Source organism: Hippocampus zosterae, chromosome 9 (genome assembly GCF_025434085.1).
Source record: "Hippocampus zosterae strain Florida chromosome 9, ASM2543408v3, whole genome shotgun sequence".
NCBI lineage: Eukaryota > Metazoa > Chordata > Actinopteri > Syngnathiformes > Syngnathidae > Hippocampus > Hippocampus zosterae.
Window position 1 is genome coordinate 16508200 of NC_067459.1, and position 18863 is coordinate 16527062.

General features: G+C 41.8%; 2 protein-coding genes across 3 annotated transcripts; one reads left to right on the forward strand and one right to left on the reverse strand.

Annotated features, from left to right (window-relative positions):
- Positions 1–1886: 1886 nt before the first annotated feature.
- On the reverse strand, positions 1887–6289 carry b4galnt1b (beta-1,4-N-acetyl-galactosaminyl transferase 1b). The gene is made up of 10 exons (XM_052077202.1): positions 6075–6289; positions 5793–5963; positions 5388–5494; positions 5279–5316; positions 4999–5179; positions 4269–4361; positions 3909–4096; positions 3024–3164; positions 2624–2861; positions 1887–2503 (listed from the first exon to the last, which is right to left on the reverse strand). The coding sequence occupies exons 1-10, from the start codon at positions 6287–6289 to the stop codon at positions 2283–2285; spliced, it is 1593 nt and encodes a 530-aa protein (XP_051933162.1). The 3' UTR covers positions 1887–2282.
- Positions 6290–9931: 3642 nt separating this feature from the next.
- os9 (OS9 endoplasmic reticulum lectin) lies at positions 9932–18699 on the forward strand. Of its 2 annotated transcripts, XM_052077189.1 has the most exons (15): positions 9933–10137; positions 10441–10623; positions 12208–12271; positions 12335–12411; positions 12509–12607; positions 12943–13144; positions 13397–13546; positions 13641–13756; positions 14281–14341; positions 14472–14554; positions 14642–14839; positions 14990–15197; positions 16362–16529; positions 16938–17047; positions 17214–18699. In XM_052077189.1, the coding sequence occupies exons 1-15, from the start codon at positions 9988–9990 to the stop codon at positions 17349–17351; spliced, it is 2007 nt and encodes a 668-aa protein (XP_051933149.1). In that variant the 5' UTR covers positions 9933–9987; the 3' UTR covers positions 17352–18699. The 2 variants fall into 2 exon arrangements, with proteins under 2 accessions (XP_051933150.1, XP_051933149.1); XM_052077190.1 differs by lacking the exon at positions 16362–16529 and having other exon boundaries at positions 9932–10137.
- The last annotated feature ends 164 nt before the right edge of the window (positions 18700–18863 follow it).

Below are 18863 nucleotides of genomic sequence, written 5' to 3' on the forward strand. Positions count from 1 at the left end.
TAAAAAATGTGAATCAAACCTTTGATTTTCCTCAACACTCATGTTTTAATACTGATTTTTTCCCCCCTGGACACATACATTAGTAACATGTCACAGCACTTGGAAACTTGAGTATTCATAACTACGCCGTTTCTATGGTAAAAAAGAGTATTAATCCAGTGAAAAAAAGTGGCAAGAATAAAGTCATCAAGTTATTAGAATCAAGCTCAATGTAGGAAGATACATTACTACATACTGCAAAGTCATATCTTGTAACTGAAAATATAGCAAATAATTCTGATCTGGCGATGAAAGGTCCTCATCGATACCAGAATCACTGGTACATTGAGTGCATAACATTTTAATTAACAAGATGATCGTTATTTGTGAATAAGGACTTGTCTTTCTTTCTAATACACATGATGATTCGGCGTGTCATACCTCCACAGTGTAGCGCCAACTACTGGCAAGGAGGACTTTTTGGGGGGGGATATGATTATTGGTGGCCGATATTCGTAGTCTTACGAAATACCTTGAAATAAATCCAGTATTGACTTGAAATGATTACCTGCTTCCTGTAAAATATTTGAAGAAATAGATGTGGATTAACAATGAACCAATTAATGCAACAAATATGACAGTAAATGTCCAGGGGGCCAATTTAAAGATTGAAGTATGCAAAACTTTGCCCATCTCTGACTTGAAATGTAAATCTTATGCTATTCGTACTTATTGTACTGTACATATAACAGTACAACTTTATGAACGTCATCGTTTTTTCACTGTGCCTCGACTACTCTGTTGTAGTATCACCTGCTCAGTTTTCCATATGAAACGGATACTTCGACAATTAAATAAATTGGATTGAGGTCAGCTGATTAAAAAAAAAGTAATTTCTTCAAACATGAAAACAAAATTCCAGTTAGTCAGTGTCTCGACCCAGAAAAAAACCCACTGACATTTAAAAAAAAAAAACAATCAATGGCACCTTAGCACTAGCTTGAAAACGCTCTAAAATTAATTCTATTAAGCAAACTATAGTGCTATAGTGATATAGTTTCCTTGTGTCTTGAAACATACAATTTGGTCCAACATGAGGCAGCGTTTGAGATGAGGGGCCATCAGAGACATCATTTAGGGTTATTTCTAACACAGATTGTAATGTAAAAACAAAAGTGTTTGTGTGTACTAGTGTTGAAATTCAGTCATAGGTATGAGGGCCTTTCACTCACGCATACAGATGCATTTCTCTTGCGTGTATTAGAACATTTTGCTGTATGTTACACATACAGCACATTTGACAATAAAATTGTATACAATCCAATTTTGACTGATTGTATTCTGAAATATGTCCATGATGGCTTCTCATAACACTGGCCAACATAGTTTACATTTTTTTTTTATCAGAGATGAAAGTAAACTTTTTTTGCATTCATTCAGAATCTGCACTCATTTTAAATAATTATATATACATATATATATACATATATATATACATATATATATATATACATATATATATATATACATATATATATGTGTGTGTGTGTGTGTGTAACAGTAATTTTGTATAATTTCTGAATTAAGTGTTAGGTTTAGCAACAGGTGGATTTTTTTTCCCTGAAACATCATAGCTGTAAATTATAACGAATGATAAAATCTGTATAGTGAAAGAAATCAAAAGAACTAAAAAACCTGATGTGCAAAGAAAAAAAAACATTTTAAATAATCAAAACATTTCTGAAATCACAGTCAAAAATAATTTTGGGGAGACATAACGCCAGCTCTGATTACAATTTGCTGTTGAGCAGTGTAATTACAACACACACACACACAATTCCCAGATCAGTTTGCACACGCTTTCAAGCAGAAGTGATGATGGACAACAGCTTCTCAGGCTGCTTAAGATATTTCACGAGGGGGAATGCAGCATTATGGGTAGGCTAGCAGAAGTCAAAGTGGCCACAATATTAGGTGCCAAGTTGTCCTATGTGTGGCCATATAAACGGGGATCCTCCCTCTGCGCTGCGTATTTACAGGATTGTCACTTTGTGGGAGGCGTCCCCTCTGACCAGGCACAACAATAATGGGAACCGTCTGGATTTGTGTTGAAAGTCTCATATGGCCAAGACTCACATTGTTCTTTGTAAACATACAGACTTGTCTTTACACTGTTTGGTTTATACGTACTGTAAATAAATACTTGTTGAATCCTTTCCATGGCACAAAAAAATAAAATGTCAGCAAAAGCATCCTCATGTCCTCTTTGGCAAGATAGGATGTGTGGGGAAAAAAAAGGGAAATTAATCACCGCGAGTCAGACACTGAAATCTGTTCTTGAAGAAGAGGAGGCCAAGTTTGCTTTGCGAGGCATCCGAAGAGGCCGGCGGGTAACGAAACTTGGCGTAGGCCTTGTCGCTTTCCGATTGGCTGGTCCAGGGGAACTTGATTTTGCTCGCGTGACTGACAATGACGTTGTCGCAAGAGCCCACATGCAGAGAGCCCAGGCCATCGATGAAAAATTCTGCAAACAAAAACATATTGACACACAAACAATTTGAATCCCTGACTGAAGCCTTTATAATTGTTTTAAGCTTTTGGTTTGTTTTTTTTATGAGCAAAAAGTGCCTTTTTTTGTACTAACCCAGGTGGGCTACCCTGTTGAGGCGCGGGTCAAAGCCGACCTGCTGGACTTTGTCAGTCCGAGCCAGGAAGAAGTTAACCACCCCATCAGTCACCACGCAGTTGGGAAAGCCTTGGATCACGTGATGGAACCCTCTCCTCAAGTGCAAACAGTCTCCATCACCCTCTCCAGGCTCGATGGATATAGTCTGCCTGTAGGTGGTGGTATACCCGGTGGCCTCGCGAACTGCACCGCCCACCTGCACGCACAAAACAACAAGCAGGTGAACTGCTAGCATCTCTGCGAAAGGTCAGTAAAGTACTTGTGTGTACAGATGTAGATACAATACATAGACGGGGCACCTTCAGCGGGTTAGCCAGTTGCTGCGAATGGTTTGTAATTATGATGTATAATGGCTCACCAGGTCCAAAGTGGTCCTCTCTAAAACATCCACAAATTTCTCCACTTTGGTCTTGCTGGTGAAGATAAAGTCATCATCCACCCACAGCACATACTTGGTGGTCACCTGGGATATGGCCAGGTTCCGACCGGCAAACCAGCCCTAGAGGACACACCACATTGAAGTCTCACACCCAGAAATCAAACATTGGGCAAAGTTGTGCCTTGAGAAACGAGTGACCCAACTTATGGAGTCCCCCCACGCCCCTCCCCCCTAAAAATATGCTTTGAAACATGCAACACGTGCGCTATATCGTGGCAGGGAAGCAACTGACTTCGCAACAAGCAACAGTTTCGCGTATACTTTGTCAAAGGTCATTATCGTATTGGCCCGAATATAAGATGGTGTTTTTTGCATTGAAATAAGACAGAAAATGTGGGGATCGTCTTATATTCGGGGTCTATACATTATACCCATTCACGACGCTAGATGGTGCCAGATATCATTGAAGCAAATGCTGAACTTGACTCCATAGGCCAAAGTGAACCCCTGTCACGAAGAAGAAAAATAAAAATAGCGGTAGCACGAAGAAGGAAAAATAAAAATAGCGGTAGCACGAAGAAGAAAAATAAAAAATAGCGGTAAGAAAGAAAAGACAAGAAATAATAGAAGAGATTTTCAGGCACCCTGTAACCCAATAACATGATAAGCTGTCCACTGTAGTAACTGCTGTCCCTAAAGGGTTAAATTCTTTACATTCTGCCGAATTAGGTCACTACTGTATGTCTTTATAAAGTACAAAATTATTTGAGGTTTTTTTTTCATTCCAAAAACATGAAAAAAAAGATGTTAATTGGGTAATTAAACTCATTTCCCATGACACCGCTGTTTGTGTTGTTTGAGCACCTTTCCAAATGGCATGATGTAATGTTCGATGTATGGTCCAGAGATGCTTTGGGGATTTTGACTGTCATCAGCAATCACAATGGTGACGGTCGGGTAGTATTTCCTCACGCTGTCGATGAGGTTCTGAAGCTTGTCGTAGCGCAGGAAAGTCTTGGTTGCTATGGTAACCAGCGCGCTGATGTTGTACCCTGGTGACAGGGGAGAATGCCGGAAAGTGAAACGTGTTTACTTAATGGGGGTGGTGGGTGGGAAACACATCAGATTATTCTGTGCCATAATAATAATAATATTATTTTTTTTTTATTTAGAGGAGCCTTTCTGAGCATTCATGGTCACTTTACAAAGCAAACAAAAGCATACCTTCTTCATTCCCTGTGTTGTACAGTTTGGGCGTGACACCGTGACGGATCTTGATGATGAAGTTGGCTTGATGGCCCTCTGTCTCAAAATGTACTGAAAAACACAATACAAAGCGAATTTAAAAAGGAACTTCCGTTCCCTGAACAAATATCACTTTGACATTTAATTTGACAAAGCTTTTGAGGGGAGAATTTTTTTTAATTCTTTTCCCAATCCAGATCGGATTACTTGATTGGACGTGGGAGTTAAGTCATTTTTGTTTCCCACTGTTGCCCCTGTATAGAAAGATGATTTCTTTTTCTGCCATTACAAAAATACTGAATAGATACACGTTTAAATCAACAAAACACGGAGCAAAGTTGGCATTTCATCAATTTGGACTTCTTTCTTGTAAGTGCTCAATTGCACATTCTTGTTTCGCGTTCAAAATAAGCATTCAAATTAAAACAAATCAAATTAAATGGCTCAGCATTCATAAAATGCTAATTGAAATTTGGTTTGTAACTTTGGTAACTTTTATGATCTATTTTATTAGATTGAAGATTTTTTTTCCTCCATTATTTTAACCCTTTCAGGGACAGCGGTTACTACCGTGTACATCTTATCATGTTATCAGTTCACAGGCTGCATGAAAGAGTTAATGATGCATATGCACACCATTTAAAAAAACAAAACATTAATGACAATGACCTCCAAACTTCACTGAAGGGATATGTGGCCAAAGCCTCACCTGTGTCCGCTGTGTTGGGGTGGAACAGCGTGTTGGTGTACGTGACAAACTGCAGCTGTCGGTTCAGTTTGGTGAGACGACTGCTTGACAGCGTCATGTGCATCTCGCCATCACCTTGAATTTGAACCCCGTCCACTTCTGCGGCAACATTGAGCGTTCCCAGCGTGGCAGTGAGATTTATCTGCAGCAAAAGCAATCGTGACAAATGCCTCCAATTAGATTTTTTTTATAAATTAGAATAATAAGTCAACGGTTAAAAAAATATATGTTTTTTACTCACCGAGTAATGATCTCTGGGAAGGTCCTGTAAAGCCAATCCTGAAATCATAATTGAACGAAAATGTGCTTTTACAATCACAGTACAACACAGTTTTGGTGCTGATCTATACCTGGGATGATGATTGTTTTTAGCGGCCGCACTTCCACGCCCTGCGTTGGATACTGTAACGGGTTGTTTGCCTCGGCGATAATGAGCGTATCCGCAGATGACTGTAACCTGAGGGCCATAGTCGACACACAATATACGAGTGTCATTATCTTGATTTGTGTCAGTGATGCAATATTTTTTCAGTGGAACATGTCCACTTTTTGGGGGCCAGCACAGCATTTTGGTGAAATTAGTCATTGAGTGGAAATAATCAAGTTTCTGGAAAATAACTCTAGTTGTGGACATAACAATGTAATTCACGTTGTGTACTGTTTCGCAATAAATTGAGAGAGCACACTTTTGAAAATCGTTTTTCTATCCTTTGAAAAACACAACTACACACGAACCGATTCCATTTTTTTCTGACCTTTTCCGGAGGCTTTTAAACTCCTTATCCCGTCTTTTCTTCACCTCCTCCAGCTCGTCCGCCTGGAAGGCCGTGTGCAGCTGGTGAGCCGACACGCGTGACGATAAGATTTGGAAGAAGGGCAGAGTCACCCCTTCGCTCTCACACACGCATCCGTTGCGTGCCAACAAGCTGCCAAAGTCAACATAGACAGATTCACAAGGTGAGCTAACTATTGTTTGTTTGGGAGAAGGAAAGAAAAACAAAAAAACAAAAACAAACCACAACTCCACTTCTACTTACCCTGCCACACTTTCGCGCACACGAAAGGGGATGGCGCTCAACTGGGGATGAGGTTCCGGGAGACGGTTCTCCAGATGCTTCTCTACCAGGAGGCCTGGTTGCTGCCAGACCTCTATGGTTGTGTAGACCCGAGTGGGCCACGTGTGGATGAGAGCCAGTACCAGAACCACTGACACCAGGACTGCAAACAACACTGTCTTCCTCAGGGAGCGCATTCTGAAACCTGGTGAGCACAATGACAATTCCCGCTGGATCTTGAATCCCTGTCTATGAATCGCAGAATACACGGTGTGGATACTGAATACTTTGTGGAAATGCTAATTTAATCATTAATACACAAATAAATAAATAAATGAGGGGGCCTGGTGGGCCAGTGGTTAGTGCATCGAACTCACAGTGTGGAATTTGCATGTTCTCCCCGGGCCTGCGTGGGTTTTCTCCGGGTACTCCGGTTTACTCCCACATTCCAAAAACATGCATGGCAGGCTGATTGAACACTTAAAATTGTCCCTACGTGTGAGTGTGAGCGTGGATGTTTGGCCATCTCTGTGTGCCCTGCGATTGGCTACCAACCGGTTCAGGGTGTTCCCCGCCTACTGCCCGAAGACGGCTGGGATAGGCTCCAGCACCCCCTGCGACCCTTGTGAGGATAAAGTGGATCGGAAAATGGATGGATGGATAAATAAACCCAGTAAGAGTCTGAAGTTTACAGACTCAGGCCAATTTGTGAAGTCCAGGTTTCAAAGCAAACAGGGTGAAGCAGCATTTAGCTGTTCTGCTGTACGCAAATGGAATAAATTGACAAAAGAATTTAAGACAGCCCGAAGTACTTTTGTATAAATGCCTTTCAATTCAGGTTAAAAACTATGGATTTTTTTTTTCACATCCCTTTGATTAAGATCTTTTAAATCTTTTGAGTTTGACAACTATGCTACACGCTCTTGAAGTCATTTCATCAAGGTATTTTGTTCTGTTAATAAATTACTTTTGGTGTTGTGCTTTCGGTTGCGTGAAGCACATTGAGTTGCATTGTGTATGAAATGTGCAATATGAATACATTTGCCTAGCCTTCATTTTTTTTAAGACTTCATGAGATTATTCGCTATCAATTCAGTGGTATTAATCCAAATTCAATATTGGATGCACACCAAGGTGGCACGTAGGCAACGATTATACTTATGAATTTAAAATAAATAAATAAATGAATAAAGCTTCACCAATGCAATATGATCAAATGGAATTGAGTAACACTGTGTAGGTGATGTGCCATGCTTTAGGTCTAGAAGCACTTGGGCGAATTACAGTTTGGATTAATTTTGCCTTCATACACGGACATGGATGAATGGATTTGAAATAAACCAATCCAAGTGTGATGAAATCTGAACCTTGTAAAATGTTACAAGGCTCAGAGCAAATCATGGGCAGAGGAAGCGGAAACATTGTGCAGCTGTGGTAATTGTGTGGCTTTGACCAGATCGATTAAACAGACAAACAACTCATCCTGTAACCAGGAATAAACCCCAAATGGGTTGCTTTCGAGAAGGCTGGATGAAGTGGTCAAAGAGAACACAATCAAATACAGCAAATATTTGGAATTTGTTTTCTTTCCATTTTCACTCCTTCCTTCAACAAGGATCAAATGATTTCAGGAAAACATTCAGTCAAGCCTTTCCTCCCACTTTCCTGCAGTGAAACCCTTTGGAACGCATTTCCGCTGTCAGAAATATATGTGCTGGACGCTCCACAATGCAACCAATGTTGTAAAATATGACCTCATTAAACAATATGACAGCTGACTCATCATAATGTCTTAAAAGTGAACTGCCCTCGCTGGCAACAACATCTTCATTCTGCATACAAGTGCGCATGCTGACAATCCATCTATCCAGTCAGGAAAAGGGCTATCTCTGTTGAAATCTGAATCACCAGGAAATGTGGTGCCAGCCCTCTTAACCTCTGGGGGAAAAAATAATTAGGGGTTATAAAACATTCACTCTTCTTGCGCTGATAAAAAGCTGTGGCATCACATTAAAACTGCACGGCGCTACAACGGCCGTCTGAAATCGATAGAATATTCAACTTTGAGTGATTACCAACTTCCTGTAACATCTGCTTAATACAATGAAGACTAAGTTCAATTTAAAAAATCTAAACTTTTTGGGGTGAAATGGGGTCTCTTTAAAGCACCTTGTGGTAATATTGACTCATGGTCATGGGTAAGCCATCCATTTGAACAAGTGGCAGGTTTCATGATTGGTCATAGGACGCAAGCTTGATCAGCCTTGTAGCTGCAGGCCAATTTTTTGAAGGTGTCCAGTGTGAAAACAACCTTTCTCATTCACATTTACACCTATGCACAATTTAGACTCTAAATTTTAGAGTCTTCGAAAACCCGAGAGATGATTATCGACATCGGATTGCAGGTGCACCTCACATTGACCTGGTCAGTATATGTATGCATGCTGATCATAAAAATAGGCGGTTATAGTGTGTACGCGCTCATGTTTTGAGGGCTGATGTAGGAGCTAAACAATAGCAACTCATAACAATGACAGCGTGAAAAACGGTGGCTGTTTTAATTAAGCAAGCAAACATGGAGGGGAAAAAGGCAGTGGACATGCTGTCCATATATGGACACAATAGAGTCCGCTTGGAGATGTGCACCGCTAGGTTCTAGAATATAAATCTGGTAGGTTTCATTTCACGCGCCGTGTAAGATTAAGGGCGACCGCACCGGGCCTACTTACTGTCATGAACAACACGACAGCAGGGGGTAACAAATGCAATCACCTTTCTTTAATGACACACACACATGATTCAAAAGCATGCAGTCAAGACAGATGAATTACAAATTTTCTTGTGTGTATGTATAAAAATGTCTTACCTCAAATTAAAGGCCCATCGCAGCCGATTCCTCTGTAGGCTGTCTGCAAGGAGGTTGCTCCTCTTAATGTACCCTCCTCCTCCTCAATGGTCCTGTAGACAGAGGCAGACGCCAAGGAACGGTGCGTGGACTCAACCCGTGTAACTCGTGCATCTCTACGGCGCGCAAATCAAGCATTTGGCCATCAGAAAACTGGCAGATAAGAATGTACGCGTAACTTTACAACTAATGAATGAGTCCAATGCAGCTTATTATTTTGTAATGCATGTAATTATTGAAAGGAATACGTCTTGTTTGAAAGACGTTATTTTTGAAAAAAAAAAACATACCAAAATGACGTGCTTTTAAATGAAGCCAAAATACCTTATAGAATTCATGTTGTTTATTGTCATTCAACCAAATCCACCACAAAACGTGTTAACGAAAAAGCATCCGTAGACTGACATACAAATCAGCCAGTCACACAAGACCACATCCTCCCTTCTGACCAATCCGCTGCCAGTAACTTGCATTCCCCACCCCCCGCGGAGAGGTTACTCATCTTAAATGCTTTATTTCTAAAGGTCGTAATATTAGGTACACATACTTACAAATTAATTACACCACTTAACGGTTCGTTATAACCATGAACAATGAAATGGAAGCAAAGACCACCCGGAAAGAAAATTCTGTGAAATGTAAAATTAATCTGTATAAATCACGATTCACTCATGAGATAATATACTCTGAATGGTCCGTGCAAACAGTGATGTTCGTCCTTTGAGAGACTGCCATTCAGTCATGATCATGACACCAAACCCTCAACAATAACCCTGTTTTCATTGGGAAAAAAAATTAACCGAAGTTGTCAGAATCAGTGGCAACGTAAGATGCCTGCCCTCTGGCTTCATCCGCGAGGTCATACAGGTAGTCCATTCAGTCCGTACGTGAACCAACCACTGACTGTGGCGTAGAACAAGAAAAAGACGAAGAAGAGGAGGAGGAGGAGGAGGAGGAAAAGGAAGAAGTGGGTGGGGCTGCGTGTTAATCATGGAGGCTCACCAAGTACGGCGGCGAAATAGGTTATACTTTTTCTTATTACTGTGGCCAGTTTGTGTCTCGGCATTCCTAAACTTAGAAGAACTGAATGAGATGAAATACGAGATTCAGATTCTTCCCGATCCTGTCATAATGGGGCAGGTAAGTGAGACGATTTACACAGAGCTAATGGTTAGCTAAAGCGAGGGTTCGATAACGATTGTGTTTTCGCAAACTTGGCCTGTAGACAACAGAAGCTTAACAAACACATGCTTATGTTTATTTCCATTGTCGTGCTTGTATTGTTTTTTTTTTTGCCAGTAGCTGTTTTTAAGATAATGATGCTTCAAAACGCAGGCGCCACTTGACAGCTGTCACGACATAACTTCCAACCAACAACTAAATTAACTTGTAAACCAAATGTCACACGGATAAATGTAAAGTTGTGTCACTGCTTCCCCTTAGACCAACACAGATGAGGTCATGATGGTGTCCAGCAAGTACAAACAACTCTACGAGTGTCGACTTCCAGCTCAGGCGGTCCGCTTTCACCAGGACCCCGTGTCAGATCCAGACTCACAAGGGTACACCGGGCCGGACATCCTTGATCTACTCAGCCCCATGCGAGAGCCTCCCTGTCTAGTGTTGGTTGGTGCACACTGTCCTATAATGCTCAGAAATAGATCTTAAAGTGTTGATAGAAGTGTGATATGTAGGACAACAGCTTCCTAAAATTAAACTCGGCGGAAGGTTCAACACATGGGTGGCCCAGTAGTCCAGTGGTTAGCACGTCGACTTCGCAGTGCAGAGGTACCAGGTTCAATTCCGCCTCCGGCCTCCCTGTGTGGAGTTTGCATGTTCTCCCCGGGCCGGCTAATTGAACACTCTAAATTGTGCCTAGGTGTGAGTGTGGGCGTGCATGGTTCTTTGTCTCTGTGTGCCCTGCGATTGGCTGGCAACCAATTCGGGGTGTCCCTCGCCTACTGCCCAGAGACAGGTGGGGTAGGCTCCAGCACCCCCCACGGCCCGAGTGAGGATAAAGCAGTTCGGAAGATGAATGAATGAAAGTTCAACACCAACATTAGAGTTGTCGTTTTTTGGGCCATATGTTACGACAGTAAATGTCACTCAGTGGGGCGTGGACCGAACTAGCCACAGATGCAAACTATTGTTTGCATCTGTGGCTTTTTTTTGGCAGGCTACTTCTTGATATTTGGAGGATAATGAGCAGTTGGGAGGCACCATTCTAATTATTTGCGATTGATGCTTTAATGACTAAAATTATGAGTCATCGTTAAATGGACTCTTGCTTGTCCCTTTGCGACCCCTTGAGAAAAGGTAAAAGCAAAAAGGTCATTATTACAGCAAAGCTCAAAAGTGACCCTTGCACAGTATGAAATGTCAAAAACAGAATTATCATGCACTCGGTTTTCATACTTTGGATTAACTCTTTCATCCCATCACCTGCCCTATTGCACTACTGCTCACTAGCAAGTACAATGTCTGATTATGTTTTTACCACGCACACATTTTGTGGCTATTTTCCAACAAGTCATTGTCTTGCTTGCGTGTACATTTCTAGTTATGTGGATGTAGGCAAACTAAAGCAGTAGTCTATTTGGGTTCCTTTGGACTATGTACTGTCATGTAATCATTAAAAAAAACAAACGATGCTATCTTGTTTAATCGACTATTTTTTAAAAGTTTGTTTTCTTCACTTTCAATTCATTGCTCATTGCATCAATGGAATACATTGTCTTAAATTTGACACTTACTGAAATATAAAAATCCTTATATCTATATATATATATTGCGCGTCGCCCCGCACGCGGTCTGTCCTTCCGTCTGTCCCTTTTCAAAACGTGCCTACTTCACCGCGCCGCTGCGCGCCGCCACTGCGTGCCGCCACAGCGCCGCTCAGGCAGTGGCTCACTACGATCGCGCGGGCATCTTAGCGAAAAAATGTTGTCTACCCACAAGCATTGCAATGAAATTGTTAGTTATTTAGTAGAGCTAAACATTTCTTTATTTTCGCGATAAGCAATGAAGATGAACAAAACGTTGAACCAAGCAACAACACTTTTGTTTTGCCGAAGGCCCACCTTATCATCCTTCCGCAGGAACTAGCTGATGAGCCGCCCGGAGGGCGGCGAACCAGCTAGTTAAATACATAAAGAGAAAAGAGCTGTTAGGTTTGTTGAAGTGAATTTACTCTTTTTGTTTTTCCCTCAGACAAAAGATTGGTGGACATATGAGTTCTGTCATGGTCAGCATATCAAACAGTACCACCTCGAAGGTAAGAGATAGCTTCATGCATTGTTTTCTCAAGGCTTTTCCTTAAATGTTTGTTATGTCTCAGACTCAGAAATCAAAGGGGACGTCCTCTTCCTGGGCTACTATGAGTCTGAATTTGACTGGAGTAATGAAACCGCAAAGGTAATAATTATCCTTAAATGTGACTTCCTGACTAATGACAATCCACAGCAGTTACTTGTAAAACCATGCGTTGGAATATATTGTGATTATGTTACAGGCCTCCAAACAGCACAGACTGAAACGGTTCCACAGTCAAACTTATGTAAACGGCTCCAAGTGTGACATCAATGGGAATCCCAGGGAAGCCGAAGTCCGGGTGAGACATTTTTTTTTTTTTCGGACTGCAAACTCCCACAACAGTATGTTTTTTATTTTTTGTTAAATGAATGAAGACCACGTCACACAAAAGTCACACAGTATCGTATTTATTTATAGTTGTTTTCTCTTGTTTACTCAATTTGGCTATTTGATTTCATTTGCCAGTACCATGGCGGATTAGTGGATAAGTGGTGAGCAAGTCTGCCTTACGGCTGAGAGTTCCCGAATTTGAACTTTTTGGCTTTAGACCCTCCCACGTGGCCTGTGCATGTTCTCCTTGTGCTTTTGTGGGTTTTCTCTGAATTCCGTCCTACGGATTTCTCCGACACTCAGTTTGTATGCGAAGACGGTTCGGGTGACTACATCGCGCGAGTGGACGAGCCTCAGTCATGCCGCTACGTGGTGACCATTCATACGAGTCGCACCTGCCAGCATCCCTTCCTGCGACCTCCGTCCACTGCCAAGCCGCAGGGGATCGTATGCCAGCCAGCGCTAAGCGCACAACAGTACATGGACTATGTCAAGGCTCAAGTCTGTGAGTTGCCAGTCATCTTCAAAATCATCACAGTGTTGCGGCTTACCTTTACAATGAAGGCCCTGAACTATTACTAAAAATAGCAATCAAAATGATGACCAATTGTAATGCTTTTATTCACTATATTCTAGTTTTATTTGTACATAGCTGTGTGGAATGTTTTCTGGAATGATTTGCACTCAGTTTCAAAAGGCTATGTTTTGTGCCGTTTACACCTACTTTTCTTTCTTTTTCTTTTTTTAAATTTCCCAGCGGACACAAAGCGTAAAGTGGAACAAATCTCAGAGGAGCTGAGGAGTCTTGATGAGATGTTGGCTGGAAACGAGGAGGCGCCAGCGGAAGGAACTGCAGAAGAAACCTCATCAGATCCCAACGAGGGCCGGGACCAGTCAGACCAAAAAGGTCCATCTCGATCCATCCAAGAGCAAATGACCTGTCATGCCAATGTTGTTGTTGTTTTTTTATCCATTAAAATTTGTTTCTTCTCCATGAACAGATATTGCTGACGGGTCTGACGGTGCAGGGTCAGAAGACCCGGAGGATACTCAGTTCTGGGAAGGAATTGCAAAACCAGAAAGTTCAAAAACAAGCTCTTCTCGTGAGGAGAGTGAGGTACGTACTTTGTTGTCCAATTTTACATGATGTCATGAAAACATACAATTATGTCACATACCCCAGTAGAGATAAAATATTTGCCTGTACTGTTAATTATCCTGCAAGAGTAATTATGCGCTAGCATCGTGAGCTAATGATGAGGTTCATGTCTGCCTTTCAGTCGTAATGTGACAATTGGCTGCCATCTATGTGCAATTTTTAAAAAGGTGAAAAAAATTTCTGCGCCATCATCCAATGTTCAACATATGCGATGTTGTACACAAGTTTCGAACCTTTTTTTAAAAACTTTTTTCTGGGTACTCCTGCTTCCTCCACCTCTCCAAAAATATGCGTTGCTTTCACTGAATACTCTCAACTGCCCTTGAGTGTGAATGTGATCGTAAATGTTTGCTCTGTGATTGGCTTGTGACAAGACTGGGGTGCACACTTTGGCCTAATGAAAAGAAGCGCAATGAACGTTAGTTTACCACTAGAGGGCGTAGATTAACCGTATTCCTGTGAACTCTTTGTTCTCTCGGCAGGCAGCTGATGATGGCTTGAACTCACTTACAGACAATGAAGTCCTAGATGATGGAAATGAAGGTACATTTTATATCTCACTGCTTCCACAATATTGTAAACATTGATTTAATGTTTGTATTGAACTGCTTGGAGAATCTGCGCTGGTTTTCAAAGCGTAACAATTTTTCCACACTGGCGGAATCTGTTTCAGCTGAAAATTTCAACTTTAAAATCATCACTGACCCGTCAGACCTGATGAAATTTGTCCAGCATCTGAAGGAGAGTAACCGAAAGGTTGGTGCTTTCGTACACGACAGCACGGCATCTGCCTTTGCCCGCACCTGTAAATTCAATTTCTGCGCGGCATTTGTTTCTATGTAGAAAGCGCAAAACCGAGCAAAGGAGCAAGCTGGGGAAAGTGAATCCGTGAAGCGCGGCAAAGACGACGGAGAGGATGATGAAGATGAAAGGCTGCTTCAGGAATTCAAGGATGAAATGGCAGACATCTCTGTGCCGGCTGATAAGGCTGATGAGATACAGGAAACCATGCGAAAAGAGTTTGACAACATCATTAATGAGGTAGCAGACAAAATCCAAATGAAAATGAAAACGCAAGTGCACAGGAAACTACTGGATTCCCATATGCACTTGAATTCCAACTCTGTTTAAATTCTTAAAGCATGCCGGTCACCGCACAGAGGACTGACTTTGACTTCTTTGTTTTTGTAGGCACAGCAAGAATTGGAGACAGAAGGGCTGAAAGGGGAGTTTGATCGCACTCAGGCGACGCAGGCACTGGAGACCACGCTCGATAAGCTTTTTGATCATTTGGAGGAGAAAGACGAGCATGAGCAGGACCACAAGAAGCCACCTGCAGGAGCTCAAAAAGCCAACGACCCGACCCGGGGCAGCCCCAGTTTAGCTCCAAAGCAACCCGGTAACCTGACCTGGCATACTATGTCGCTCTTGTTTCCCCGTCTCCATCTTTGTCGCCGTCCTCCGATGTGCCCATCAGATGTGTTTGTAACATTCCATCCCAGAATAGGCACACACATGGATTTGATGCAGAGACAAAAAAGCTCATGTTAAGCGGGTTACAGACATACTGATCTTTGACGTCTTAACCAATTTTAAAGATGGGGAAAGACACCAAATACTGTATAACGGTGTGTGGGTGGGTGTGTGTGTGTGTGCTAGCGCATGCGTGCGTTTAGAAAGGGTCTAGCTAAAGTCTAGATCTACATGCATAAATGCTTTTTTTTTTTGAGAATTGTAATTTTCACCATTTTAGTGCAATAGCTATTTTGACAAATTACATCTTCAGTAGATTTCCAATATTTGTTAATGCGTTTCCTGAAAACTAAAAGTCCGAAATACAACATTTTTGACATTGTTTTCCACAAAGACAGAACAAATATATGTGCACACTTAATGACAGACACAATATTGTGCAATCGACCAACTCGACACAATATCCCCGCCAGCAATCATGAATCTCTTCCCTGAAACCTGATTTCTGTCATTTCACCAAGACTGACCTGTGGGGTAGCAGGTCGGTGCCACAGGGTGGACAGACTGTGGAAAATCCCCCCCAAAACAGGAGCGGCGATGTAAACCTCAAGTGTCTCTCATAACTATGTTGCGATTGCAACTCCTGTCGTTTTTATAGTAGAAAATAACTCCCGGGACAGGTTTTGCCTCTCTATTTTTGTGTCTGGCAACAACTTGAGCATCATCTCACTTCCCAATTGGCTCTCGTTCCATCTCACGTCGCAAAGACAGTATCTGTGGCTTGAAAGAACTCGGTTGACTACACATCAGGAATTAGTGTCAATGTTAAACCAAGTTTTTGCCTCTAGCAAATTCTAGAGGCAAAAAAAAATGTATATATATACTCTTGACATGCCTCAGCGTAAATTCTCAGGATATACTTTGAGCAACATGCCGACAACCAGTCCTTTCCTGACTTTAACCGGCCCAATTATTGGTACGTGTGAGCACCGCTTTAATTCTAGAATGCCCTCTTGCGCTTTCTGTCTAGCGTGTTGATTATTGTCTGTGACAGCCAGTTGTTTGTCCCTCTTTTGTCTCGTCACCCCAGACCAAGATGCCGATGACCATGTTAAGATCAAAATTACTAAGTATAGGACAGGCAGCAGGTCCGATGGGGAGTTCAAAGTACAGGAGTTGGGCAAAGGAGATCCCCAGTGGCAGCACATAAAGGACGTGGTGAAAGAACAGCTAGAGAAAGCAGGACTGAAGGCCGAAGGTATGAATGGGGAGTGTTAACATACTCGTAAACATGCCCCGCCCCCTTTCTTCTGTCTCTAATCTTGTTTGCTTCTTCAATCTACTTTGGGCATCATAAAAGTGAATTGGTCATATGACTTTATTCTTTCTTTCTTTAAATTATAAATTGGGTTGATAGTTGGTGAAACGGGCGATCAGACATCAGACCGCGAAATTGTTGCACAAGTTGGACTTTAAACCAGGAAGCTTTCTCTCCCGACAGTGGCTTGAAATGAAAGTTATCCATGTGTGTGTGCTCTGGCAGTCATCCATCCCTCATTGTAGTCTTATTCTAGGCCTGTTTGTTTGCATGCCGGTTACTTTTTGTTGATGGAGTGCTTGAATTGAATAGGACACACCCCAGCACCCATCCTGTTTTCTTCTCTAGGTAAAATCGAGGTGAAGATCTTGACACGAAAGAATACAGACGAAGCAGGTGATCAGTGGCTGACCGAGGAAGACACAAAATCATTTCGAGAACTCCTCATAAACCTGCTGGTAAAATATTTTATAGGCTTCACTTTGTTGATTTTAACCCCCGAACCTGACCTTGAATGGACGCAGATTTGCTTGTGTGCCTTTTTCACCCCTAATCACATTAGCCCTTAGACATTAATTCAACATAAAACCTGTAACACTTAGTTGTGTTTTATTGTTTTGCAAGACGGGAGGTACAGAGGAAGTTCATAAAGAGCAAAAGCGACAGCAGGAGTTGGAGGACAACTACAGGTTTGTGTGGGGCGAGGGCCAAGAGGAATCCCAGTCTTCCAGCAACTCGGACTCGGACGACGTGGATTTGTGAGCCCGATCGGCAATGCGGCCATCATGAAGGTGTAATTTGGTGGTGATCAGCGATGCGGGGAGACTCTCGAGCGCAGCCCCCCAATTGTCACAAGGATTCATCTTTTGCTATTAAAGCCAGCGGGTTGCATGACCCTGACATGTTTGCACCTTCGGGAAGCTTGTCTGGGGTCAGCAGTACATGGCGGACACAAAGGTTGATGATATTTGACAGAATCACTGTCAGCTCTACTTGAATGAGTTCAGCATTTTCCCTTCTCTTTATAGATGGCTACAAAAACAAGGAAATGGACAATGCCAACCTTTTTATGAATATTTAAGTCAGCGGTGCTGCCTATTTTGCATGGTAGTCACTTGTCGATCATGTTGCCATTCACAGAGGTCCCCAGTGGTGTGTTACGCCGCACCTCGGTGTTTGCACAGGTCATTTATCTTCAACTGTATAATATGACACAAGGGATGAAACTGTCTGTGAACACGCGTGTACATTACACTTGCTGCGGCACTTTAGTATTTTTTGGGACAAATGGCACCAAATGGCATCCTTTGGGTTAGTATATGGAAGTGATTTGATTTTTTTTCTGTCAATAAGTTATTTAAATTCCATTTTTCTTTAGTAACTGAAATCAAGTGACGCTACACTGTCCATGAAATATAATGTAACAAAAAAATTGGTGTAGATGCTCAGTCATCCAGGTTTTGGTAATCGACAAAAGTTGAATCGAGGCGCTGAGACTCGTTAGAAATGTTTCACATTTAATCCAAAAGGTTTCTTTGTTTCTGACAACTGGTGCACTGGATGTCATTCTGCAGCTACCCCTGGCAAAAAAAACAAACAAACCTATATTTGACTTAAGATCTAAAACTGAAGAAGCCTTTTTGGTTAAAAGTCAACAAGAAACATCCAATAGCCTTAAATCAACTTTGAAAGATCATCAAAAGAAAATGTTTCGACCCATTTTTGAGGTGTATTTTAAGGGCTGGATTTGTGGTCTTGTGTATAATTTATGGCTCAACCTGTATACTAGTTTTTGGGTAATTTAGTTGTTTGTTTTCTCTTTATTTTGTGTGTGAGCACAAACCCTAGTGGTAGCTTCAAGCTGAGTAATGAGTGCAATCTTGATGCAAATCAATGTCTTCAAATAGGAGTAAATAATAGACTGCCTTCCTGCTCCCTGAAAGAAGACCGTAAATGTGTGTACATTTTGGTAGCATTCATGGATCTGGATTGCACCTCTTGGCTTCAGGTGCCAGAAGAAATAAATATGAGGTCCACCTGAGCTGCTTTATATGAAAGTCTTCAAAATAAAAGCAGCACGGAAGTCCGGTCGACTTCGCTCAGCTTTTAATGCTGTATCATTTTTGTCTGTGTTATTGACAGCTAATTTGACGTGTGAAACGCAAACCTCGACTGTTTGCGATCATTACAGAAGCAAGGGGACGTGTGCACTGATAGACCCCGAATGGTGGTCAACCACCTTTTTGCTGGTGTTAAATGCACCAGTCGATGTTT